We start from the raw sequence: 27,945 nt of genomic DNA on the forward strand, positions 1-27,945 counted from the left end.
TGCTCTCTCTCTCTCTCTCTCTCTCTCTCTCTCTCTCTCTCTCTCACACACACACACACACACACACACACACACACACACATACACATGCATGTGGACACACGCACACATGCATGCCAGCACACAATATACATGTGTAGACACATGGTCCCCATGTGGAGGTCACAGGACAACTCCGTAGACTCAGTCCTCTCCTTCCATCATACAAGGGTCTAAGGACTCAAACTCAGATCAGCAGGCTCACAGCAAGCACTTTTACCCACTGAACCGTCTTCACTGGCCCACAGCCTTTAAAATGCTGACTAATAATAAGGCAGCTCGCCCTAGCATCCACACAAAGTGTCCAGTGTCCACAGACTTCTCCGTGAGTGCAGGATGTAAAGCACGTCTCCTTCATCGGGGGCCAGTTCTTAGAAGAGGAAAAGATGTGCGGATCTGACCACTTCCCTTTCCATCTGACAGTGGCAGCCAGATTTGAGGTTGAGCTTTAAGAACGAGTTGGTCTCCAGAGCTAATGGGGACCATCTGGGAGGCGGCATTTCTCAACCTATGAAGCCAGAGGAGAAGCAGGCTGCACGTGGCAGAAAGGAAACACCCAATCAAACCCTGGCAGGAGAAGAAGGAGGAAAAGGGAGTGGGCTTAATTTGTCCAATTCCATTACAGGAAGAAAAAAATGTGGGACATGCCATCTTGACTTAGAAGCATTTCCAAAAACATAACACTAAGATCCATTTCTAAGCCATCATTGGGACCACTAATTGCATTAACAGAGACAGCATTCAAGGAGATTTTTCTAGTAATGTGTGAAAAAATAAGTGGCTAAGAAACAAAACCTGATTAAAAAAAAAAAAGTTTAGACAAAGTCTTAAAAACAACAGAAGGAAATACCCATGTATGGGAGAAGGACATGGAGGAGGACATGGGGTGGGAAGACATGGGGGAGGACATGGGGGGAAGACTGGGGGAGGACATGGGGGAGGATATGGAGGAGGATATGGGGGAGGACATGGGGGAGGATATGGGGGGAGGACATGGGGGAGGATATGGGGGGAGGACATGAGGGAGGACATGGGGGAGGACATGGGGGGAAGACATGGGGGAGGACATGGGGGAGGACATGGGGGAAGACATGGGGGGAAGACATGGGGGAGGACATGGGGAAGGATATGGGGGGAGGACATGGGGGAGGACATGGGGGAGGACATGGAGGAGGATATGGGGGAGGACATGGGGGAGGACATGGGGGAGGACATGGGGGAGGACATGGGGGAGGACATGGAGGGAGGACATGGAGGAGGATATGGGGGAGGATATGGGGGAAGGACATGGGGGAGGACATGGGGGAGGACATGGGGGAGGACATGGGGGAGGACATGGGGGAGGACGTGGGGGAGGACATGGGGGAGGACATGGGGGAGGACATGGGGGGAGGACATGGGGGAGGACATGGAGGAGGACATGGGGAGAGGACATGGGGGAGGATATGGGGAAGGACATGGGGGAGGATATGGAGGAGGACATGGGGGAGGACATGGGGGAGGATATGGGGGAGGACATGGGGGAGGATATGGAGGAGGACATGGGGGGAGGACATGGGGGAGGACATGGGGGAGGATATGGGGGAGGACATGGGGAGGACACGGGGGAGGACATGGGGGAGGACATGGGGAGAGGACATGGGGGAGGACATGGGGGAGGACATGGGGAGAGGACATGGGGGAGGATATGGGGGAGGATATGGGGGTGGGAAGATATGGGGGAGGATATGGGGGAGGATATGGGGAGGACATGGGGGAGGATATGGGGGAGGACATGGGGGAGGATATGGGGGAGGACATGGGGGTGGGAAGATATGGGGGAGGATATGGGGAAGGACATGGGGGAGGACATGGGGGAGGACTGGGGGAGGACATGGGGGAGGACATGGAGGAGGACATGGAGGAGGACATGAGGAAGAACATGGGGGAAGGACATGGGGGAGGATATGGAGGAGGATATGGGGGAGGACATGGGGGAGGATATGGGGGAGGATATGGGGGAGGACATGGGGGAGGATATGGAGGAGGATATGGAGGAGGACACGGGGGAGGACATGGGGGAAGACATGGGGGAGGATATGGAGGAGGATATGGGGGAGGACATGGGGGAGGACATGGGGGGGGTTATGGGGGAGGACATAGGGGAGGACATGGAGGGAGGACATGGGGGAGGACATGAGGAGGACATGGGGGAGGATATGGGGGAGGACATGGGGGGAGGACATGGGGGAGGACATGGGGGAGGACATGGGGGGAGGACATGGGGGAGGACATGGGGGAGGACATGGGGGAGGACATGGGGGAGGACATGGGGAGGACATGAGGAGGACATGAGGAAGAACATGGGGAGGACATGGAGGAGGACATGGAGGAGGATATGGAGGAGGATATGGGGTGGGACATGGGGAGAGGACATGGGGGAGGATATGGGGAAGGACATGGGGGAGGATATGGAGGAGGACATGGGGGAGGACTTGAGGGAGGACATGGGGGAGGACATGGGGGAGGATATGGAGGAGGACATGGGGGAGGACTTGGGGGAGGACATGGGGGAGGACATGGAGGGAGGACATGGAGGGAGGACATGGGGGGAGGACTTGGGGGAGTACATGGGGAGAGGACATGGAGGGAGGACATGGAGGGAGGATATGGGGGGAGGACATGGGGGAGGATATGGGGGGAGGACATGGGGGAGGACATGGGGAGAGGACATGGGGGAGGACATGGGGGAGGACATGGGGGAGGACATGGGGAAGGACATGGAGGAGGACATGGAGGAGGATATGGAGGAGGACATGGGGGAGGACATGGAGGAGGACATGGGGGAGGACATGGGGGGGGATATGGGGGAGGATATGGAGGAGGACATGGGAGAGGACATGGGGGAGGACATGGAGGAGGACATGGAGGAGGACATGGAGGAGGATATGGAGGAGGACATGGAGGAGGACATGGGGGAGGACATGGGGGAGGATATGGAGGAGGATATGGAGGAGGACATGGGAGAGGACATGGGGGAGGACATGGAGGGAGGACATGGAGGGAGGATATGGAGGAGGATATGGAGGAGGACATGGAGGAGGACATGGGGGAGGACATGGGGGAGGATATGGAGGAGGATATGGAGGAGGACATGGGGGAGGACATGGGGGAGGACATGGGGAAGGATATGGGGGAGGATATGGGGGAGGACATGGGGGAGGACATGGGGGAGGACTTGGGGGAGGATATGAGGGGAGGATATGGGGGAGGACATGGAGGAGGACATGGGGGAGGACTTGGGGGAGGACATGGAGGAGGACATGGGGGAGGACTTGGGGGAGGACTTGGGGGAGGACATGGGGGAAGGGCATAGATAGGGGTAGAATGCCCGGAAGTGGTTTGTTAGGTCCTTCTATTCAGAGCATGCACATAGACAGGACCCTCTCAGAAAACTGGGGGTGGGCTCCCAATCTAGACTTGGAAAAGATAGGAAATGAGAAACTCTCCTCCTGGAAGTCTAAAGAACAAATCAGTCTTCTTAGCACAAATAGCCTGTGAGAAAAGGCTAGGACACAGCACACACAGCTGCATCATGGTCCTTCGCTGAATTTCAAGGCAGCGTTAATTTTCTGGAAGAAACCCTTGGCAGAACATCTTTAATAGCATCTACTGAGTCCACTGAATCCAGATCATTTTTTTTTAAACAGGCAGCTTACAGAATGGGAAAAGAGTCATCCCAGTTTTTTTTTTTTTAATAGCAAATGTATGATAGTTCTTCTATCACAAACATGTGATAAAAGGCTTGCAGGGAAAATATGTGGGAAACTCTTACAATTTAACAATAAAAATTCAAATATTCCAATCAAAAAGTGATTTTTGACTAAGGAAGGATCGCAACAGGCATTCTCCAAGAGAGAGAACATACAAACGGCCATTAAGCACAAGAAAAGATGCTCGGTCTCCTGGCCGTCAGGGAACGCACATCAACACATCTCTAGGGTACCACCTCACACCTGCAGGATGGTGCACAAGCCACTTGTCAGTTGCTGTAATAACACACCATTACCGGAAGTAACTGAAGGAAGAGAAGGGTGACTTTGGCTAAGGTTCCAGAGGGACAGGGTCCATCATGGTGGGAAAGACATACACAGAAAGGAGAGAGAGAGAGGGAACAGGATGTGAGGCACGACTCTAAAACCTCAAAGCCCGCCCTAACTCCCCAGACAGCACAACGGACTGGGGACTGAGTGTCCCGATACCCAAGCCTATGGGGACAGGTTCCAGTCAAAGGACTGCAGATGGGAAGTGTAAGTGGCCGACAACAGCGTGTGCTGCTGAGGACGTGGAAAGACTGAAACCCGCTGGCGCTGCGGGGGGTAAGTCAGGTGACACAATAACTGTGGAGGACAGTCTGGCAGTTCCTCAAAATATGGACTAGAGAGACACCGTGTGACCAGTAATTACGCTCCTAGGTATATACTCAAGAAAATTCCAAGTCTATGTCCTCATAAAAAGCCACACACGAAGACTCATGACAACTAAGACGTGAACACTACTCAATACCCATCCACTGATGAATGGATAATAAAATATAGTCTACCCATATGCGGGACTGTCGTTCAGCTAAAAGCAGAGTTAGGATAATGAAAATGCTGTGGAGTGATTGATTTAAGTCTATTAAACATCATGGGATTGTACATTTTTAGAGTAAATTTATGGCATACAAATTACACGTCGATGAAGCTTGCTTAAAGTAGGACTTAATTTTCAATTCTCAATTGTGTGTTTGTATGGTGCATGTACTTGAGTGTGGGAATGTGGGAACCCGTACAGAAGTCACAGCAGGACCTTGAGGTCTTCCTGTGTCCGCCTTACTGCCTTGGAACAGTCTCTCACTGAAGCGGAAGTTTGCCATCTTGTCTCAGAGGGCCGTCCAAGGAGCTCTCGGGGTTCACCTGTCTCGTCCCCTCACAGATGGAGTACACACAACTGTCTATGCCTGGCTTTTTACATGGGTGCTGAGGATTCTAACTCAGGTCCTTCCACTTGCAGAGCAGGGCTTCTTACTCACTGAGCCATGTGCTCAGCCCTCGGACTCCATGTTTGAATTGTTCGATAGAAGAAACTACACTATAAACTCCTTCTCCAAACTGAATGCAAACAAATGCTGACATTCCACTCAGCACTTACTGAACCCCACAGGAAGAAGTGAGTGGTTTGCTAGACGACTGTGGAAAGACAAACCATTCCAAGATGATGCAGAGCATTATCGTTATCTCACCTACATAGTGAAAATAAATCTGCCAGCCAGATGAGCAGGCAGTGAGGAGGCACACGGTCAGCTCTCTCTCCGTCAATTCCTGCCTCCCTCCTTAGCCCCACTTCAGCTATTCTCTCACACTCTGAGAAGCTGCTCGCCGCTGCCTGCCTTCACCCTCACCATCCCAGGCCCCTGCGTTACCTACCATTGCTCTACCACACCACAGCACTTGAAAGGCGCCAGGCCTGACGTTAGGGGCACTGAGGTTCACACCCAACTAAATCACTCACTGGTTAGGTTACTCAAGCCTGCGCCTCCAGGGACACAAACAAGACCTCGAAGATTCTGAAGTTAGACCAACCCCACGAAGAAGCTGGGATAATAAATATTCAGGACAGACCAACTCATTTCCAAATCTTCTATCCATAACCATGACCTAAATATACTCAACAGAAAAACTGCTCAACACAGCAGAGAAATGGGACAGATTGAAGTTTACAAACTGAGGCACGAGAGGCACTCAAGATGGTAAAGCAGACTGAACGGTAGTCAGGTGTCTGGTGACCGGTCACGTGTTCCTGTTTTCCTTGGTGGCAGGACGCTAATAGTATTGAAGGGTGTGCCCCTAAAAGATGTTGAAATCCCCACCAGTACCTGCTAAGGGAACTTATTTGAAATGGGTTTTTATTGGTGATCGAGCTATGATAGTACATTACTCTTCCAAAGTCCAATACAAATGATGTCCTTATCAAAAGGGGTCTCAACACAGGCTGACAATGTTTCCAAAGATGGAGATGTGGAGACACGTGAACACCGCCATCTTCTGGTCAAAGAATTGCTAAGAGCAACCAGAAGTGGGGATACAGCATACAACAGATTCCCTCAGCCCTCAAAAGAAATACTCCGTGACTTCAGACCTCCAGCCTTCAGATTCAAGAGACAGGGAAAAGTTTGTTGTGTAAGCATGCCAGACTTGGTACCCCCACAGGGCAGCCCATGGAATGAATACAGGGAGCTAGACAACATAGCCACAGAGGAAACCGTTCTTCGGGCAGTTAAGAAGTGGCTCCCCATAAAGATGCCTGCTATTCAGGCTTAATTTATTAACACACGCCCCAGTAAAAGGACCCCGAAAACCTGTTTTGCAAATGTTCATTTAAAATCATATCCCCTCACCTTCATGAGCCCTTCCCTGGTGGGATCAGAAGTTCTTAGGACGTCTTCGATGGACCACCAGGACCCCTTTAGGTAGACAGCCACAACTGAAGGGAAAAGCAAGAGAAAGGCATGAGTCCCACAGCACTCATTGGAGGGGGGCAGCACTTTCAATAGCCTGGGCCAACAAGCTGAGGGCATTGTGGGTGAATCAGGTGACATTTTTATCATTTGCGTTGTTTTATGATGTTGGGGAATGGAACCCAGGGCCATGCACATGCTATACAAGTGCCTTACCACGGAGCTAGCGCCCCAGCCTGAGGTCAGGTTCGTGGCATTCTGTAAGAACACAAATCAGAAGAGTCACCTGAAAGGGACAAGACCAGTATTTTCACAGGTGGCCTGTCTGTGGCTCAGAAAAAGAAATACCCCAAAATACAAACCAATATTGAAGCATTCAAAAAAACATTTTTTTTTTTAGGTTTGAGGATATAGCTCAGTTGGTAGGTTGCTTGCCTAATGTGCATGAAGCCCTGGGTTCAATCCCCACCACCACAAAAACTGAGTGTGTAGACTTCAGTAGTGTACTTACCTGCAATCTGGCATTCAGGGGCAAGGATGAGGGGTAGAGGCAGGGGAGAAGGTCATCCTCAGCTATATAGCAAGTGTAAGGCCAGCCTGGGCTTCATGAGACTCTCTGCCTTTAAAAAAATTTATTTTTCCTTGTCAGGAACATATATCAAAGTCTAATCTGCTGCAGGCCGCAGGAATATATCACAAGAACTCAGCTGGCTATGGCAAAGTCACTACCTGGAGGGATCAGGGAATTTCTCCAGAGAAAGCCAAATTCCAAGGAGCTTTTGGTGTTACTTGGCTTATTATGTATCAGCTGTCTTCTGTTACGAAAATCATGTGTGCCTTCATAGTTTTCCCAATTGACTTTTCCCTAAGAAGGGCTAACAGTGTGGACTGATCACTCTCTGGACATACACATTCCAGGTATTTGGAGAACAGCCTCAGAAAAGGCTTTCTCTGGAATCAGATATCTCCCTTAGCTTTCAAGGACTAGCAGTAATAACAGTCCACATGCAAGTTTCCTGATTTAAGGCAAATTCCACAAGGAGACACGGCCTAGGTCAGGTGGACGTTAAGTAATAGCTTTACACAATTTAGCTCGGACCCTCCTTTCTTACAGCCTTACTAACTTTATAGACCTTTAACTCCTTACCTAACCACTTCTAGTAATATTTAGATAACTTTCTGTTCTGACAGCTATGCTCAGCCAGAACCCCAGTTCAAGCCTCCCTATAATTATCATCATTGGCAGCATCCGGCCAGGTCCATCCCCGATGGAGGAAAGTACTTTATCAGAGATACTTCTGTACTCTCTAAGAACAGACTTAAGCATCCAGGCTACCTGTTTGAGAAGGCCTGGCGGATGTGCCAATTAAGCTTTACTTCCTCCTTTCCCAAACCTTACCTCTAGTTCCAGATCTCCCTTTAACTATGACCAGAGGCATCGACCTGTACACAGGTTGCCTAGCGACCGAGCACACTTTCCCCCACCCTGCAGAAAAACGGCAGATAGCTTGGACAGATAGGAGCCACAGGAAAAAAGACAGTTTTATTTTCTCCCATTGACCTAGCAACTTATAGATTCTTAACATTTTCTACCAATCACGTTTATGATTATAGTTGAGCACATAAGAGCCCTCTTCTTAGATATTACCCAAATTTAGCCTTTAGTTAATTCATTTCCCCATTGGTCACTTCCCTTTGGGGTTGCAAATGATAATTAACCGTTATTGCCTCCCTATGTGATTCTTATCACCGTTTGACCCTGGAAGCCTGGCTTTGCACTGCTAAGGGAATACTGCTTGTAAGTGTATATATACCAGGACTTCCAGGGCACGAGAGGACAGAGAAAAGAGAATGGAAGAACTAGATGGGTAAGAACTTGAGAGGAACAAACTGAGACAGGAAAGAACTAGGTAGAAGGGGTAGAAGAGAGGACTAGAGGAATGAGATGGAAGATGAGGAAGAGCCAGATGGGAAGAACAAGATGAAGAAGAAGGAGATGGGAGAGAAGGAGATGGGAGAGGGGCTGATATGGGAAAGAACAAGATGGATGAGAACCTAGAAGGACAGAACTAGATAAAGGAATTAAGATAGAACCTAGAGGGGACAGTAGATAAATATAGAGAGAAATCAGGCAAGAAAGGAGCTAAAAATGAGAGCAGAGTATAAACTTGTAGAGAGAAAACTGACAGAATAATAAAATGTATAGACTAAGGAATTTCGTGTACATAGATTCACTTCTTTTCTTCAAAGATTAATTATCAGCTGATTGTAGATTCTTCCCGGACCTTGGGAGGGGACTATCAAGGGGCTGGACCCCTATAGCCCCCGATACTAATCATTTGGGGTTGGTGAAACAACTCATCCATTAAGAGCACCCACTGGCCAGGTGTGCTCAGCATCTGGGAGGCAGAGGCAGGCAGGTTCCTGTGAGTTCGAGGCCAGCCTGGTCTACAGAGCTAGTTCCAGGACAGCCAGGGCTGTTACACAGAGAACCCCTGTCTCTAAAAACAAAACAAGCAATGAAAAGAGCACTCACTGCTCTGGCGGAGCACCCAGGTTCAGAATTTACAGCGCCAGCAGTGTGGCTCCGCGCATCCACAAGCCCAGTTCAGAGACGCTGAGGCCTTTATTCTGACCTCTGCAGGATCCAGACACACGTGGAACCCAGACACACATGCAGGGAAAACTCATACACGTAATATTTTTAAATAATAAATCTTTTAAAAAACATATCCATAACTTTTTTGCATAACTCTTAACTCCCCACACACCATAAGATCGAATGTTATCTATGGGCCCTGAGTGAAGAGAGTTACTTCCTGTGTGTTGAGCAATGCCCTGGCACTGGACTCCGCCCAGCCTGCTTTCCCAGGAATTTCCTCCAGCCCCATCAGGAAACTATTATCAGCATCATTCTGAGGACACTGCAGCTCTGAAAGGGAGGGCGGGTCGAAGACAACTGGCTAGAAAGAGCAGAGAGAGGGTCCAGCCCTGGACTCTGGACCACAAGCCCAGGAAAAGGCCAGAGATGGATGCAGCGCGCTCTTCAGAACCGGGCGGATCACGTGGGGAGGGGCTGTCTTTGGAGAAGAAGGCCCTGGAGCAAAGACTCAGGAAGGAGTGGGGGTGGAGGAGGGGTGGGGTGGGGATGTGGTGGGGGATTGCCTTTCCTTCCTCTGATCTCACTCTTACCTTGCCACACCTTAAAGGTGCCACCGCCCTGCTGACTTGCCCAACATCCTTTGAACCAAGTCTGGATGTGATATCTATTCACACACTGCCCCAGATTCCTCACCAGAGTGGTCCAAAGACATGGCCCCAGGTGTCTAGGAATCTGCCAGGGAGACTGGGTTTGAAACACCCAGGATAAAGTCGGCAAGCAGGATGTGCTCCTCCTTGCCTGCCAATCAATGAGTTGATTACTCCCTGTCTTCCTGTTCCCATCTCCACTCAGCCTCCTGCCTCAGATGACTAAGGTAGCCCCCTCTCCTGGGCCCATCCCTGTCTCCTTACCAGTCCATCCGACTTAGTGGTCACTTTCCAACAGGCGAATCCCACCCTGGCTTCTGCCTCTTTGCTGGCATCTCACATACAAAAGTTCCTTTGCTTGATTTCTGCAATCGTTTATGCCTTTTTAATAGACATTTCTTTCACTGCTTCTTAAGCCAGGTACCTGATCCCAAGGGTTTGGAAAGTCACAGAATTTTTTTTATTTATTTTATTTTTTTTATTTTTTTATTTTTTATTTATTTTTTTGGTTTTTCAAGACAGGGTTTCTCTGTGTAGTTTTGTGCCTTCCCTAGAACTCACTCTGTAGCCCAGGCTGGCCTCCAACTCACAGAGATCCACCTGCCTCTGCCTCCCATGTGCTGTAATTTTTAAATGCATCTTCCCGTCAACCCTTTCTAAATGAAGACTTGGGGGGCGGGGGACACAATGGAATCAAAAACTAAGTCACTTGAACATATACCATAAGGTTTGCAACCGTAAAACAAACACTGTGGACCACTCGGGGTCAGCCACCACTCCCTTCTGCCCTCTTCTGCTGTTTGAGACAAGTTAGTAGAGATCCGGGAAGACCAGGAATCAAGGCGCAGCCAGACATTCAAGGTGGTCTCAGAACCTGCCCCCTCCAAAAACCAGCAACCTCTATCCCGGCCAGTCAGCTTCCGATCTGTGGTGAATCCTCATCACTGACAATGGTTCTAAAATTCACACAGCAGGCTGGGAGAGAAGAGCCAATTACATGCCCGACATTCACCTTCACTTACTCGATGCAAGTCATTTCCAAAATGGCAGCTACGAGAACTGGGAGCAGAGTTCTCCAGCCACAAGGATTATTTCCCAGCTCAACAAGGCGAACCATTTGGTTTATTAGCAGACTGCATTCCTGTAATACAGATGTTCGATTCACTAATACCATCCTCAACAGAAACATGTTGACACTTCTTGAGTTTCACGGAGCACAGCCGAGCGTTCATTAGTCGTGGTGTTAACAAAATAGATTCACCTGGCCTCATGATGTTTTTCAAAACCCATCTTCCATGACTAAGTGTACATAGCAATAAAAACAGAGTCCAGTCAAATTTAACAGTCTAAAATAAACCTGTCCCCAAAACCAGAACCAGCCTGGAGGACAGAGCAGCTTCTGATCAGTGAGAAACAAGGGCCTGGAAATACAGACAGAAAAGATGGCAGCAGAGCCATGCCAAAGCTGTCACAGCACAGCAAGGACATGTCATGGGACGGGTCCAGGTGGACTGACATGTGCCAGAGACCCTGGATCTAACAGCACTAAGGGTGACAAAATGGAAACCAAAACACCTGTGCTTCAAAAACCAAAAACTGCCACACAGATCTGTTGCAGAATATTATTCTGAGGTGTGTTACTTTTGTTTTTGTTGCATTTGTTTAACTCTGTGAAGCTGTGTTATTGTGCCTGGGTAAAACACCTGATGGTCTAATAAAGAGGTGAACAGCCAATAGCAAGGCAGGAGAAAGGATAGGTGGGGCTGGCAGGCAGAGAGAATAAATAGAAGGAGAAATCTGGGAGGAAAAAAAAGAAGGAGCCAGAGGAGGAGGAGGATGCCAGGGGCCAGCCACCCAGCTACACGGCAAGCCACAGTGTAAAAGTAAAATTTACAGAAGTAAGAACAGGAAAAGCACAGAGGCAAAAGGTAGACAGGATAATTTAAAGTTAAGGAAAGCTGGCAAGAAACAAACCAAGCTAAGGCTGCGCATTTATAATTAAGAATAAGCCTCCGTGTGTGATATATTTGGGAGCAGGGTGGCAGGCCTCCCAAAAGAGCAAAAATAACCAACAACACAGATCAGCAAATCCTCAATTTCTCACTCCACCCATCACCCATCCACCTCCACGCCCCCACCTCCTGTCTCAGGGCTAAGAGGAGCCAGCAGGCCAGGTCATCATGAGGGGCATTGCCAAGGCACTGGCACCAATTTAATTTTTCTTTCTCTCCCTCCAAGTGACAGGTGACATGGACCACAAGGAAGATGCTGCTGTTGGATTTTATTCTATGGCAAGCCAAGGTTTCTCAAACCAGTTAAGATAGTGAGGTCCCTAAGTGAACTCCCAGTGGCCCAGATTCATCCCAGGCATGAAGGGATCAAGTGAATTCAGCTCTCCTTGGCCGAGCTCCCAACTCTGTCCACAGAACCTTGGCCCGAGGGACTGATGAATCCGTTTCTATCCTGACTCCAGGGATTGGCAGCCTGCGGATAGAGACAGAGCTCAGCTAGCTGCCTTGACACAAGGCACGAAGGTACTAAACCCGACCGTCATGAGGACCCAGAGAAGACAGACCTGGGAGCGGGGGGGGGGGGGGGGGGGGGGGGGGGGGGGATAGTGTCCCCAGAGGTTGCCACAAACCCTGGATCACTGGGTAAGGCTTCAGCAGGCAGATGAGACAGGCAATCGATGTACAGCCGAGGTAAGGGGCCCCACAAGTCCAAGGCTACATCCAGGACAACTCAAGAAGCCGGGTGAAGACTTAAGAGACAGTTGAACATGCCAGTTCAGCCTAGCCTCACGTCACTTGCTCAGTTTCTAGCATCTGATGGACTTCAGCACAAGCAGTGAGCAAGGCAGCTGGAAGCGATTCCACGCATAGCCCTGGGCACCTGGTGTAGGGAGGAGAGTCCAGACTGCAAAGCCAACCAGGCCTCAGATGACAGCTCCTCCACTAGCCTTGTGTACCGATCCTTAGCTCAACAAAGCATCCTCTCCCCCTGGTTCCATGGCAGGTTCCGTGAGAGGATGGACCTCACCGAACTGCACTTCCTATAGTGTTGGAGTTCTCCTGTGGTTTCTAGAAATTTCCTCCACCTGCCCTAAACTCTGCAAAGCAGTGTGAAAAGCCTTTGTTGGTTCAGCTTTCTGGGAGGCAATAAAAAAAAAATTAAATAAAAAAAGCTTTGTAACAGGCCATCTCTGCCTGGGAAGCTTGCTTTCCAGACAGTCTTCTGCTCCAGGCTGCACAGAGATGTCTGTCTGTCTACCTGTCTGACTGTCTTTCACTGCTTGCTATCTGCCACCCTGTCCATCCCCTTCAGTGGAATGACACCATGCTCCTCACACCACATTATCCCTGTCACCACCCCTTTCTTTTCTATCAGAGAGCATCGAGCTGATGAGTGCTCCTGATTAGGGCATGCACCTCACCTGACCAGCAGCACCTCCCAACAAGACTCTGTGTGTGTATGTGTGTGTGCGTGTGTGTGTGTATGTGTACAGATGAGCAGTGTACCAGTGCACATGTATATGTACGTGCATGTGTGTAGGGGGGAAGCTTGTGGTCCATGTCGCCTACCTTATTTTTCTAGACAGGACCTGTCACTACACCTGGGGCTCCCTGACTGGACTAGGCTGGTTGGCCAGAGAGCGCCAGGATCCACCTATCTCCCGGTCACCATTACAAGCATGCATAGCCATGCCCAGATCTTTAAGTGGGTACTAGGGATAGAACTAAGGTCTTCCAGTGTCTGTTTCACTGACATCCATCTCTCCAGCTCCAATGAGATTTTTAAGCCGTGTATCCTGCTAAGAACTAAGTCTTTCTAACTTAAGTATCTTCCAAATTAGTAACCAAATAAAACAACCATTTGGAAAAAGCAAGTTTTCCACAGAATAGGTTAGGGAGAGTTATGGTCCCCTGTCATCTTGAATGGGCAGGCTGTGACAGCCAGAAGCAGGGACAGATTTTTCAGGCCACAGCTGAACTCAGGAAAGAATGCTGTCTGTGCTAAATTAGCAACACATCCATCGGGGAAGGTGGCTCCCACGGCGGTTTGCCACTCTCCCAACTTGCTCCAGCAGGCGGCGCCAAAGTGGCACACAGTCCTACGTAACAGGTCGCAATTCCTCAATGTCAGTTCCCCATGAAGCACACACACCCCGAGGAGCCACTGGAGGCAGAGCACTAACTACATTCACTCAAGGGATTAAATCTGAGCTCTCTCCTAGGAAGTGTCCAGCTTAGAGAAAGAGAGAAGACCTGGGCACGACGCAGAATAAAACCTGAGCACGCTCGAGCTGTGCGCAGCTGGAGGGGAGGGAGGAGAACAGGAGTCCTGAAGAACGAGTGGGGCAGTGGTGAGCAGGGCGGGACACTCCAGGTGTGAGAAGAGAAAGAACACAGGAGGGCAAAGACAGAACTGCCACACCAACACCAAAGGTATAAGAAGGAATAAGGCTAGTCTAGGGTGTGCTCTGGAGATGATGGACAGCCGCTCTGACTCCAAGGAAGGAGGGGAGAGACGCAGTTCAATTCCTGTAGTAAAGTAGTAACACTTGACACAACAGCATGTCCAAGCACTCGGTGCCCTGGCAGGTGTGGCACCTCATGCCGTGGCCACCAAGCTCATTCTGTTTCCCAGGTGCAGCTCAGGGATTGAGACACCTGCTCGATGTTGTACGCGTGTAAATGGCACCACTGGGGGAAAAAAAAAAAGATGTGAATCGGGTGGGTCCCACTGGTTCAAAGGCCCCCACTGTGACCACAGGTTAAAATAGGCAGGAAAACTGGTGTGGAGCTGGGGCCAGGCCAGGCAAGGAAGGGGCCAGTGTCCAGTGAGACAAGGGGCCCAGGCACTGTGCGGCAGAGGCTGGGAAGGGAAGAATTCAGCAGAGTCAGTATCGTCAAGCTGTCACCACTCTGAAGGAAGTGAGGAGCGTGGTACTTCTTCAGCAAATCTGGGTGCCAGACACCGTGCTCACTCAACACTAGAGACCCAGCAGGACAGCCTGGCCAGGACACGCACTGTGACAAGCACTTCAAGACGGTCTGGGAAGGATGGAGACTATGTTCCAAGACCAAGCTTGGGGCAAGGGACGGTGGCCAGCCGTGGGACAGGGTCCAGCCTTGGAGACCACCGTGGTCGGATCAAGGTATCGGGCTTTGTAATAAGTCACAGAAGAGACCAAGCAAAAGAGGCGAGTGTCCGACCTCACAGGAAATGAGGCTAATCTGGGGAATTGAGACACATCGCTGCAGGCAATGGTTGCAATGTATGTACAGGTGGAGCGTGAACACTGACCACAGGGGTGGCTGTACGTGGATGCAGCAGGCAAGAGGACTCTGGTAAACCTCTACCACCTTAGGTATAAACTATGGCACCCAAAGCTGTGTGTACTTAAAAGTGCTATTTTTAGAAATAAAGTTTTGGGAGTTTTTTTTTTTGTTGTTTTTTTTTTTTAGTTTTTTGTTTTGTTTTGTTTTGTTGTTTTTTTGAGACTCAAAGCATAAAGAACGGATTGAGAAGGGGTGAGTCAGAGGCCCAGAGGGAAGCGAAAGGTGATTGAAAAGGTGAGAGTGAAGGGCTGACCCCCAGCAATCCTGCTGACAAAGCGGGTGGGGGGGGGGAGTGCTGGGGGGGCGGGAGCAGGAGGCAGAAAGGAGCCACTGAGGGTGGGTTTTATCCCAGAGAGCGAAGTAGGCAGCCAGCTTGGACTGAAGGAAGTCAGACAACCTTAACCAGGAAGACTCAAGGACCCCAAGGGAACATGAAGTGCCAGTTTCAGACAGCAGAGAGAGCCAGGAATGGTGGCACGTGTCCATAATCCCAGCACCCCCTCAGGTTGAGGAAGAAGGACTGTAAGAGGAAGAAGTATCCTTCATCTGCCCCCCAACACACATCTTACCTCCCCAGGCCAGCTGCGAGGGATTCACACACTGCCCCAAGGTCTGGACTTCTGCGTGACAGCTAAAAGGGCTTCAAGACCCTCAAGCCCGTCTTAACGTCCCTCAATTGCTCCCCCGCAGTTTAAGTCACCACTGGCCTGTTACACATCTTAGAAATATGTGTGTTGGGGTTGGGGTGCGGGGGGGGAGCACAGTTAAACCAAAGTGACGGGCCATCTCTCCCAAAAGCAAATACATGTGGGGAGGGTGGGGGGGGAGCGATGAAAAGTTCTGGCAGCGGCCGGCACATAAACACATTCCACTGAGTTGTATGACTTTTATGCAACATTGACTGTGCTGGTCAATAATTTAAGGGGAGGGGAAAATACACCAGTTGACATAGCAACCGTCACATTGCATTACTAGGGCTACCATTTCCATACAGATGTTGTCTTTAAAGGACAAACACTTCCTCAGATGCCCAAGCGCCTTTTGTCATGGAGAAAAACATCTGGCTGGCAGTACATTCCCAGCAGCCCCTCTGTGCGCCTCAGGCTTTCCTTGCCTCATGCAAGTTTGTTTTCATGGGTCTAGATTTGAACTCAAGGAAGAGGGGGTAGAGGAAGGGGGTGCTCCTTGGATCCTGAAGTACAGTTGAACTAAGAGATACCAGGACAAGAAAAAAAAGTCTAGTCTGTCGAGGAAAAGAACATTAGAATTGCCCACGTAGACCACAGCAAACTCATGAAATTTCCCAAAGCTGCAGAAAGCACAGCGATGCAGACAGACACCCCAGTTGCATGGATAGAAACCTTCCATATGCCTAGAGGCAAACTCGTCTCTGCCCTTCAGTACAAAGACCCCCATGCTGGACACTGTAAATATTTTCCTCGGCCTCCATGGTTTCCAAACACCGTGAATTCCTTGGTATGAATGACATGCCCTCCTGGGATGCTCTTTCCCTCTGTTTAAATCCATCTCACGGTAAGTACCATAAATTAACAGGGAATAGACAGAAGAGCCCAAACCATGGGCTTCTAACAGGTGTTCCCAAAACACACTGTTGGCACTGTGAGTGTTCCCCAATCTGCTTCCTTCACAGACCGATGGAAAAAAGATTCTGAGGTTTATATGGGTCCATGGCCACAGGACATCTTAGCTGCCCAGAGAAGTGGGTACCTAAGCGGAAGCTGAGTTTCCAACCAGAGCCCACCCCTTGCTATCCCCTTAAGTGGGCTCTTCCAGTGCTCAAGGTGTACCCCAGGATGGTATCTGTCTTTGTATGATACAAAATGCATGCACCAGCTATAACAGACAAATGCTAGGTCTCCTGGGTCCCAGATGCCAACAGAGTGTTGGCCAGGGGACCCTGAAGGAGATATCCTACTCTACATCTCTGTTTTGGAGTCTGGGAGGGGGTGGAGTTAATATTCCCAAGCCAGAACAATTATAGTTTTTCCCCCACCGACTCTGCTGCAAGGACAAGCCTCCCAAAGGCACCACCCATGAGTTTACTAGAGGCACATGAGCCATTTATCTGGAGAACGGCTTAGAGGGGATCGTTCTGCTAAGAGAGCTGGGGTGATCCCGGTCCATCCTTCCTACCTCCCTTCAAGAAATCCACAGCTCTACCCACTCTGTACCCAGACTCCATCCCAAAGCCATCCTCATAGTCTAGACAGCCTGCAAGGGGGTAAGGGGTGCCTCAGCAAGGGCATTCTCTTCGGAGACACGCCTCCAAGCCCCTCAGGGGTGCAGCTCTCGCCTGATCCTCCACTTCTTCAAGCCTGATCCTCCACCTGCCCCAAAGGCAGCACAGAGGCCTGCTCTCAGTGTCGCAATATTCCTTGGACCGAGACAGCCCCTCCGAGGGCTGTCTACACAGAGACTCTGTTTTCATCTGAACGTTTGCCTTGGCACTTGCTGTCACTGCGGGCTATAATGGACATGTTTTTCCAGGAAAAAAAAAATCATCATTTTTCAATCCCCTGCTTGTTTTTCTCAGGGCGCACATGACGCGCAATCACCAAACACTGTAAATAAATTACCAGCAATCTGAAGAGTGAACGTTACGCTTGGTCACAGAATGTCCAAGGAGCCAAGCGGAAAGGCAGACGTTCCCATGAGGGAAGTCAATGTGTAGCCACAGCTGTTTACGCTGTCACCTTAGTCTCCTGGCCCCCCAAGTGTCTGGCTTGCTGTTTCTGAGCCTGGGCCACAACTGTGTGTCACAGCTCCCTGGGAGGAAGGCTTGGGAACACGTGTCAGGCATCCTCTCGGGAGGACACATACCCTTCAGAGCCAGATCTGAGTGGCCCTTCCTGCCTTCACGGTGCTTATGATTTACCCAAGAAAATCAGCCACAAGGAATGACCAGGGCCGTGGGCAGTGATATAAACAGAGTTTCAAACTGATGTGACCCACCCTGAAGGGACACCTGTAGCAGGAGTCCCACTCAGGAGAGCGTCCAGGTCCAGCTCCCTTTGCCCACAGCATACCTGGTGCCAGGCTACCATTGCAGTCCCACAGACCATGCAGGAAAATCCCCAGTTGAGCCCAGCTGACACCATTTCTCCTAAATAGCAAAGCTTGGCTAGTGTCAGCACATGGCCAGGCCCAAAGCCCCTTCATCCCCACCTCCCAGGCCCCCCTAGGGCTCTTTCTCCTACTGCTTCCCCTAAATGTGCCAGCCCCGCCCACCGCACCCCTGACCTGGATACTGGCCGCCTCCAGGGATAAACATTCTGGTCCCCGACCAAAGCCAACTTTCCTTCCAACCACCCAAATGGTAACCTACTGGGCACTGTAGAGTCAGAGCTTGGACCCTTGCCTCCAGCCTGAGTCCCACCCAACTCTCGATAATATAACCAGGCATCTTTCAAACTCTGTGCTCCCCTCCCCGTCCCATCCATCATGGCCTCCAGGATAAGTAATGACCAATAACTTAACAGAAAAAATGCAAAGAGAAGCCTGGAATTCTTCAAAAAACAAGGCTGGGGGGGTGGGGGGACTGGTAAGATTCACAGCTGGATTCTCCAGGGTGGGGAGGCTGCTTTGAAGCAAGCCCAGGAGTGTCAGCTGCCAGAGGCACAAGTCCCCGAGCCCTGTAGGTCACAGGAGCCAGTGGCCTGTGTGAGCATGAGGAGAAGCAGGTGCCACCCTTGAGCCTGGCACCAGGAGACAGAGGCAGAAAGCCAGGGAAGCAGTCATGGGCATCTTCTCAGGGTTCACACTCCTTGTTTTAGACCCGCTTCTACCTTCCTGCCAAGAACCGCTCACAGCTCTCCCTTTACCAGAGCAATACCATCTCCTTCCAGAAACTTCTGTAGTGCTCTGGTACTGTGTCTCCGTCACATGACTCAGTTACAGAGTGTCGTCTTTTACCAGCCTCTACATAGTCTTTGCCGGCCTGCTGGCTGACATCTCACCACTTAGTTTTAATAAATAAATAGATAGATAGATAGATAGATAGATAGATAGATAGATAGATAGATAGATAGACAGATAGATAGATAGATAGATAATAAATAAAAGTATGTCAACCAAACATTGTCAGAAGAGAGCTAAAAAGAAAACCCCTGACGAGGTCATCAGCAAGTTTCTTGAGGAGGGCAACAGTGATGCGGCCCAGCAGTTCCCAGAGAAGCCCGCCATCTGAAAGCGTCCTCTGTCACAAAGACGTAGGTGATACTATGTAAAGGAGGGGAGGTTGTGTCCCATAGGGAAGGACCAATCCCCAGGCCCCCAAAGACCCTGCATGACCCTGGTGGGGAGGGCCGGAACACTGCATAAGCTAGCAAGTGCTCAAGTGCCCCTGAGGGGAGATGGGGACAGGGACAGGAAGATCTCCCAGAAGCTCACAGGCCAGCGAGCCCGGCAGACACAGAGACCCTGTCTCAAACAAGGTGGGCGATAAAGACTGACTGACTGACACCCAAGGCTGTCCTCTGACCTCCACAGATGTGTTATCACACACAGAGAGACAGACAGACAGAGAAAAAAAACGAAGGAAGGGATAGAGGGTAGAGTAGAAGGAAGGAGGGAAGGGAGGGAAGGAGGGAAAGAGGGAGGGAGGAAGGAAGGAAGGAAAAGACAGACAGGCAGACAGGATGGATGGAAGGAAGAAAGGCAGGCAGCCAGGGAGGCAGGCTGGCTGGCTGGCTGGCTGCAGCCATGGAGAACAGAACTCAAAAAACAAATGCCAAATGCTTGATGGTCACAGAGGGCCATCCTCACGGCAAAGGCAAACGGCTCTAGACTCATGGAATTTATCCCACAGCTGCCAGAGCCTATGACTATGATCCCGGGATTGAAACCTACTCTTCCCAAGAGCATGCAAAACGTCGGGAACGGACTAGAAAGAGCAGATGACGCAGTGCCTTGAGATGCCACGAGGCACGTCCTTAAAAGGTCACCACATGCAGATCCTGCATGATCCACTTTGCGGAAGGAACACCACAGAAGCAACAACCAGAGGATGAAGAGCATAAAAAGGCGACCCCCAAACTTGAGAAGAACCATCCTTGAGGAGGCCACACCCACCAGCCTGGATGGCCCAAATGTGGAAGGCGCCAGGTCAGAAAGGAGACACGGACGTGGGCACATCAGCATGCTACAGTGGCCTGAGCCACCCCAGCGTGCAGGGACCAAAGCTCCCCAGACACAGTGATCGACTGGTCTGCATACACCTGTCCTCTTAGCACCCTGGCTACGAACAAGGCATCACTGCCGTACAGATCAAAGTCTTAGGAAGATCCATCTCACCCTAGCTCAGAACATCTGGCTAGAAGCCTGCTCCTTCTTGTTTTAAAGTGGGATCAATAGTTAGTCGAGCAAGAAAGGCTTGTTCTCAGGAAGTGGAAATAAAATATTTAGAATTGAATGTTGATAGATGTGAAACAGAGATAAGTTAGTATGTTCAGAATTGAAACAGAATTATTCCAAGAGGATCCATTTTCTCCTTCTGAAAGGAAGCCACAGTGCCTAAAACCCACAGGATTTCAGCATACCTTCAAAGGCCACCTTCTGGTTGTTTATTATCTGTGTATGTGTGCATGAGAGAGAGAGAGAGTAGTATGTGGTGTGAGTGAATGAGTATGTGTGGTGTGAGTGTACGAGTGTAGTGTGAGTGTGTATGTGTGGAGAAAGTGAGTGAGTATATATGTGGTGTGTGTGTGTGTGTGTGTGTGTGTGTGTGTGTGTGTGTGTATGTGTGTGTGTGTGTACACACATGCAGAAGTCAGAAGAGGGCATCAGATCCCTTGGAACTGGAGCTAAAGGGGTATGTGGGACACCTGGCTTGTTCTATGCTAGGATTCAAACCCTGGTAAATGCTCTCAGCTGCTGCGCCATCTCTCCAGCTCCCACCAGGAGCCCTGGACCCCCACATCCCTCATCTGCAGCCTGGTCTCCTCAGGCAATGTTCCACTCCTCCCTTCGTCCCCTATTACACTCTGTGGACAAACACCATTTGCTTCAGGCAGGGCCTGACTGGCAAAGGAGGTCGTCGCAAACACTATACTCCTCCCTTCCGGCAGCACGAGATCCCAGCTGGCGTCTCCCCCCACAGGAATGCCTGCCTATCTTTTTTGCCCATGTGGTCCCCCAGCCTACCCCTCATCAGCTGATGTTTCGGATCAAGCATATGACATTTACCCAATAGGCACTTTGGGGTGTGTAGAAGAACAACCTTACTGTTCGTGTAGTTCAAAGTCAAGCTAGACTGCCTGTGGTGTGGCAGGCAGAGTCTGTTGGAGACACAATTCCCGCTCATAGGGGCTGGCCAGAAATTAGCACATGAGCCTCGCCCTCTGAAATCATGTGTTTCTCTCACACGATGAAAACGCGAAGGTGAAGAGCACGAACCAAGGCTTGCTGTGGTGGACTGTGGGCATGCTGCTCTCTCTGGGACGGTCCCAAAGCATCATGGTTTCTGCCACAAGTCATTCGGTTTCCACAAATACTCTGGGAAGTATAAGATGTTCTCTGTTTTGTAAATGGTGACCCTGATGCTCAGAGAAGCCAAACAGCCCAGCTGACACCTGCAGGCAGTTGGCTGAACCAAGACTTCATGTCGCCTCGCTCCACACCCAGGTCCACATTTGTCCTACTGCATATGCAGGACACAGGAAGAAATAAGAAAAGCGAAGGTCACCACTGGCGGCAGTCATGGAAACGGGGTAAGGTCGCCTTTCCTTTGGCATGAGGACTTACTTTCTAATATTCATAAACACTTGAAATCAATTAATAATTAAAAAATGAGGGAACTAAAGCATGAAGAAGTGTGTAAAGGCCCCTCGGAAGCTGAGGCCACATAGGAAGCGGGGCTGCTGAGTGCCTTTGCCTACTTCTCCTTAGGGAATAGAAACCAGCCGCTCTGTAGAAAATCGGAATAAAGAGGAGCAGCAGAGACAAGAGTGCCTGCTTCTGAAGCCACCCTTGTGTGGAATGCATTTGCAATTTCCTGAGGGAAAATGGTGGAAGGCTTCATCCCTCACGTTTGAACAGGATGCCACAAGCATCAACTGCTTGCCACTGGGGAACCCGCCCGTTCCAGGATGCTTCTCATTTGCTTACAGACTTATCGGAAGTTACTGTAATGGAGTCAACCAGCTTATCAATAATTAACTCACACACAGTTATCAATAATTAACTCATACACAGGGCCGATCAAACAGCTTCTGGTCCCTTTCGCTTCCATTTGCACATGCAGCTGCCTTCACCAGAACGTAAAGATAAGGGCACCGCAGCCAGCAAGTCCCTTCTCCATAGACACAGTTTAGCACAGGGCCAGAAGACACACTGGGCATAGCTGTGAAGAATCCTTGTACGATAGGGTCTGCAAGTCTCAAGTCCCAAGATGTCCATCCTGTGAAAAACTCGAGACGCCTTCTAAATAGGGGATTAGAGTGCACGGGGCTGCGTCAAGAACATGAGTGCTTGCCTGAAATCACAAACCATCTCTGCCAGCAGTGATGGAGCCCACAGCAGCAGGATGTCCCTCAGAAACTTTGTTTAAAAGCGCTCTCACATACGAGCATGGGACCACAGTGAGATTTCTTAGCACTTTTGAGTATGTATTAGGGTATACTCTTAAAAAAACAACAGAAATTAAGTACAGTTCAAATGGGAAACAGATCTCTAAGAATCCATCAGATGTTTACATCATACAGAGTGTCTTTAAAGAGACCTATAACCAGATTCTTGTTCAAAGTCTAAAAGGGGTGGGGGAGCTTGCTGATGTTTAGACGTTTTCCTAAAATGAGTCTTTTAAGAGGTTTTCATAATCTGTGCATCAAAGGACTCCTCCCCTGGTAGGAGGGTTGCAAACTCAACGTAGTATCAAAAGCCTGAGATCATCACAGACCCTTTCTTCAGGGCAGTCAAGGCTCAGCTGGATAGAGAGAGGGAGGAGGCACTCTCACTGCAGTCCGAGAGTTCTCACACAGCCTCTGCCAGCCTTGGCTCAATAAGAAGAGGTTCTGCCACCATACCCCCAACACCCAGACAGCTAGCTAAGCACACTTCTGTTCCACATTTAGCAAGAAGAGAAGCATGAAGAACGTCTTACGTACTTTTCAACAGCTTGCCCCCAAAAGATGTCACCTTGGACCTCATGACACCGGTTAAGCTCAAACTCTGGGCAGACAGTCAGGTGACAAGCAAAAACATTTCTCCAGGGGACGTGGAGAACTGGAGCAGGCCTCCTTTGCAAATGGTAGTTAAAAGACCTAGAATCCCAAAATGTCAGCATTAAGGAGGCCTGACTAGTTTAAAAGTTTATTACCAGTGTCTTAGTATTATTACGTCTTACTGGAAAGCAATACTTGGCATTATAAGAAACGAAAAAAAAAAAAAAAAACAAGAAAAATGCCATGTAGGGTTGTTTGCTGTGAGCTCAGAAGTAAGGCACCTCCTACCAGCTCACTGGTGTTCTGGGTCCAGGCAGACCAACCAGCTAGTCCTCCCCACCACAGGCTGCCCACTGCCAGTGCCCCCCAGCCTCTGCCTAAGATGTAACTGACCACATTTATGCCTCTTGCCAGAGGACTCCCTCCCTGGAGCTGTCACAAAAGCTCCCCCAAATAGTTTCTCTGTAAATGCAGGGGGAGATAAATGAGTCACAGATCCCATGGCCATCGCCACCAGAAACTGAACCCCCACCCAGTGGTCACTTGGCAAAAACTGAGCCCTCCCACACTCTAGCTGGAGCCCTGTACCAAGGTGCTTGACCACTCTAAGGCCAGCATTGGCTGCATTTGGTGATGAGAATGGCCCCTTCATTCCACAGGGTCATGGTGATGCCCCAACAGTGTGCTACCCAGTGCCCACAGCTCTGTAAACTGCTGTTAATGGGGTGAGCAAGGGGGAGCCCCCAAAGAAGCTCTGGGCAGGGACTGTGGTGGGGAGACAAGCAGAATGACCCACATCTCAATGAAGAGAAGAAGGTACCCTTGAAGACTACCTTCATAGTCTTCCAAATTCAACAACGAACATTGCCTCCGTTCCCTAAGCATTTGCCCTCCTCCGTGTATTGCAAACCACAAAAATCAAGATCCCGGTTTTCAAAATCCGGGCTTATACACGGGCCTCAGTCATGGTGCTTGCCTAGCATGGGCCAGGCCCTGGCTTTCAGCCTCAGCACACAATGCACACACACAAACACACACTCCACATCCACTGATAACTACCAACCATGGGGCCAGAGAGATGACTGAGTGGTTAAGAGCACTAGCTGCTCTTCCAGAGGGTCCCAGGTTCAATTCCTAGTACCCACATGGCAGCTCACAACTGTAACTCCAGTTCCAGGAGATCCGACACCTCACACAGACATACGTGCAGACGAAACACCAATGCGCATTAAATAAATAAATAAATAAATAAATAAATAAATAAATGGATGGATAAAGGAATAAATAAACAAAAGGAATAACTACCAACCTGTCTTTGTGTCCTGGGGATTAACCAAAACCAGTATTTTATGTCGAGGTTCGTCACGGTACATAGCGCAATAATGAAGGAACGGAGCTTCAAGTCTGACCTAAAGAAAAGAATAAACGAATTACTGTCCTGCCCTCTCACTGCATTAGGACACAGGAAACAGCTGGGCACCTTCTTAGCACGGTGCGCACCGAAAGAACACTGTTAGCAGAGGTAAACTTAGCAGGATGCAGGGAATACAGAAATGGAAGCCTTTGTCACCTTCCACCAGCAAGCCTTCCCATCCCAAGATCACCTGTCCATCAGCCCATGGATTAGATGCCCGTTCTACTCCCAAATGTTCTTAGCGCTCTCTCCCTTCTCTGTGATTCCTGCTGCTGCAGCCCTTCTGCATCCTGGGCCTCCCTGAGCCTCAACCTGCAAGGCTGACAGCCTCACTCCGCCTCACGCAAGCAACTCTGCTGTTACCCTCATCTAGTCTAGAGCCCTGGTAGCCACTCAGTAGAAGAAGCCCAGGCTGGGCCTGCCTCTCCACATGCCCCTGCTGTCTGCGAGCCTGGCCCCAGCTCCGAAAGCAGCCATTAAAATGCGTAGTGTATCTGAGCCCTCCAGGCTCAGCCCTGTCCATTCAGCCCCATGATGGAGAAACTCAGTTTTTGCTAATAAGCGAGAGGAACCAGACTGTCTCTGAGGGCCACATCCGAAGGCCTCTTTGCAGTCACCCAACCCTCTGCTCCCAGCTTCTAACACAGAAAGGTCAATACATTCCATTACCGGCACTGTTTTGAAAACTGAGAATATAGGAAAATTAGAAAAGAATGTGCGGCTGAGCTAGGCAGGCAGGTTCTTGTAAAAAGTTTACAGCAGGCCACCACCATTACAGAGGACTGTAAATTTCCTGGCAAATCCTGGGGCTGGCAAACATCTTGGTAGCTCCCTGTTTGGGAGTGACTTTAAGGAAGGGTCCTCAAAGGGCTCGTCCACAGGGGTGGCTGTTATGAGGCCATTAAACACTGAGCTTGCAAAACATCACAGCAGCCTGGGAAGATGCTTCTTTAGATACATTATGTTCAGGGAGGAATCTTACCCAGGTTTTTTTTTTCTTGGGGGGGGGGTGTTGGGGGTTGTTGTTGCTTTTGAGACAGGGTTTCTCTGTGTAGCTTTGAAGCTTGTCCTGGAACTCACTCTGTAGCCCAGGCTGGCCTCGAATTCACAGAGATCTGCCTTGCTCTGCCTCCCGAGTGCTGGGATTAAGGCGTGTGCCACCACCACCCAGCTTACCCAGGTTTTTAAAAGCAGGCCAGAGTCACAGTGCTTAGAAAGATGGAGCAGGAAGACTCTAAGTTTGAAGCCAGTCTGGGGTACACAGCAAGGTTCTGGCTCAAATTAAAAAAAAAAAAAAAGGCAGAAAATAAAAATCAAAAAGAAACACAGGAACACATCAACATGTTTACAGCAGTTAACCACACATCGCCATGCTTCCTCGGCCCTCTCCTGTAGCCCTTAAATATCACACAATGGACGTGTACTGTTTTACACCAGAGAAATCAGTAAGTATTGTGTTTTAAATGCGACAGGGTAATGTCAAGAGTAGAGAAAAGAGTTAATTATGAAAAGTCAAGACACGATACCTCCTCACACCACTTCCTCATCTTTCCTTTTAGTCTAGAATCTTTGGATACACAAAGGCCTGATTAGTCCTGGGCACGCTGGGAGAGAGTTCGAGGCCCTCCTGGGGAGCTCGGTTCGGTGTGCTCAATGGAGAGTCCCTGCCCCTGCTTCCCAACTCACTGATAAAATATCATGGGGTTTGCCTTACCTCCCTTCACTGAGTGTACCCCACGTTGGGGTGTTTATTTTTAAGTTATTCATAAATATGCATATAACAACAGCAGATTGTGGGAGCTGTGTCCTAAAGAACCTGGGGGCAGCATCCCCCCGGGGGGTGGGGAGGCAGGCCCCCCTCCCATCTCTCATGCTCCAGCTTGGCACCAGCACCCATCAGAGCCAGCAGTGTCTGATGGAGCCGCATGTCCTTCTGCTATCACGCCACTAGGAGGCATTAAAAGCACGTGAGGACAGCAAGCCTCCATGGCAGCTCAACAACTTGAGGACGCGCAGGGGAGGGGTGTTCTTCCTTGCCTGTAAGCTCCCACCTCCAAAATCCCAGGGAAGCCAGAGTCTATACTGCACAAGCCACTCTTTTTTACTAACTCGGGGACAAGACTGCTTCCTCTACCAACTCTGCCTGTCAGGTCACAACCATTTCTAGTGAAATCAACACCTAAAACAGACGATACAGGTATTGCCCATGATACCCAGGAGGAGGAATGGGGAGTCCTAAACAGTGTGTGGTGGGGAGCATGGCCATTAAAGTGCTCCCCTGGTAAGCAGGAGGGCCTGAGTCTGCTCCCCCATAACACACATCAAAAGACAAGTGTAATGCAGCACAGTGTTCTTGCAAGCCCCGGTATTGGGGAGGCAGACAGGCAGATCCCCAGTCTTGCTGGCCTGTCAGCCTAGCCATTATGAGCTTCAAGCCAGTGAGAGACCTTGTCTCAAAATACAAGGCAGATTGTATTTTGTATGTGATTGTAACCCGAGGTTGTCCCCTGGTGTCTACACATACGTGCACACATTGACATCCGTGCATATGTGCCTGCTCGCGCACGCACACCCCAACACACATAACACATTGTTTTTTAAATTTTGTCCCAACTGTGGTGATATCGTGTTCCCCAAAATATATTGTGCACCCTAATAAACTTATCTGGGATCAGAGAACAGAACAGCCACTAGATATAGAGGCCAGAAAATGGTGACACACACGCCTATAATCCTAGCATTCCAGAGGCAGAGATCCGCCTGGATCTCTGTGAGTTCAAGGCCACACTGGAAACAGCCAGGCATGGTGGTAACAAGAACCTTTAATCCCAGGAAGTGATGGCAGGAAGCAGAAAGGTATATAAGACGTGAGGACCAGAAAGTTAGAACTTTTAGGTTAAGATTTTAGGCTTTTGAGCAGCACAGTTCAGAGGAGATCCATTTGGATGAGGACTCAGAGGCTTCCAGTCTGAGGAAACAGGATCAGCTGAGGAATTGGCGAAGTGAGGTGGCTGTGGCTGGTTCTGCTTCTCTGATCTTCCAGCGTTCACCCCAATACCTGGCTCCAGGTTTGATTTTATTAATAAGACCCTTTAAGATTTGTGCTACACCCAACCCCAACAAATAGTTCCAGTTCCCTGTATCCCCTTGCAGTACCTATTCACAATGCACAGAATCTCATCAATGCCAAAAGTTCTAAGTGACACGGCTTCATCCCAAATCACATATCAGAACTGACCCAAA

The 27,945-nt window shown here is 49.8% G+C and overlaps 1 protein-coding gene across 1 annotated transcript in view; it reads right to left on the reverse strand.

Annotated features, from left to right (window-relative positions):
* LOC128123962 (protein FAM169B-like) overlaps positions 1 to 27,945 on the reverse strand; it is an 84,804-nt gene that overhangs the window by 34,133 nt on the left and 22,726 nt on the right. Inside the window, exons 3-4 of the mRNA XM_052760222.1 lie at positions 24,598 to 24,697; positions 6,458 to 6,543 (exon numbers count right to left, since the gene is read on the reverse strand). Of these exons, the coding sequence (XP_052616182.1) occupies positions 6,458 to 6,543; positions 24,598 to 24,697 (186 nt within the window). The remainder of the gene's footprint in view (positions 1 to 6,457; positions 6,544 to 24,597; positions 24,698 to 27,945) is intronic.

This window comes from Peromyscus californicus, unplaced genomic scaffold, assembly GCF_007827085.1.
Source record: "Peromyscus californicus insignis strain IS unplaced genomic scaffold, ASM782708v3 Scaffold_4__1_contigs__length_199733344, whole genome shotgun sequence".
NCBI classification, from domain to species: domain Eukaryota; kingdom Metazoa; phylum Chordata; class Mammalia; order Rodentia; family Cricetidae; genus Peromyscus; species Peromyscus californicus.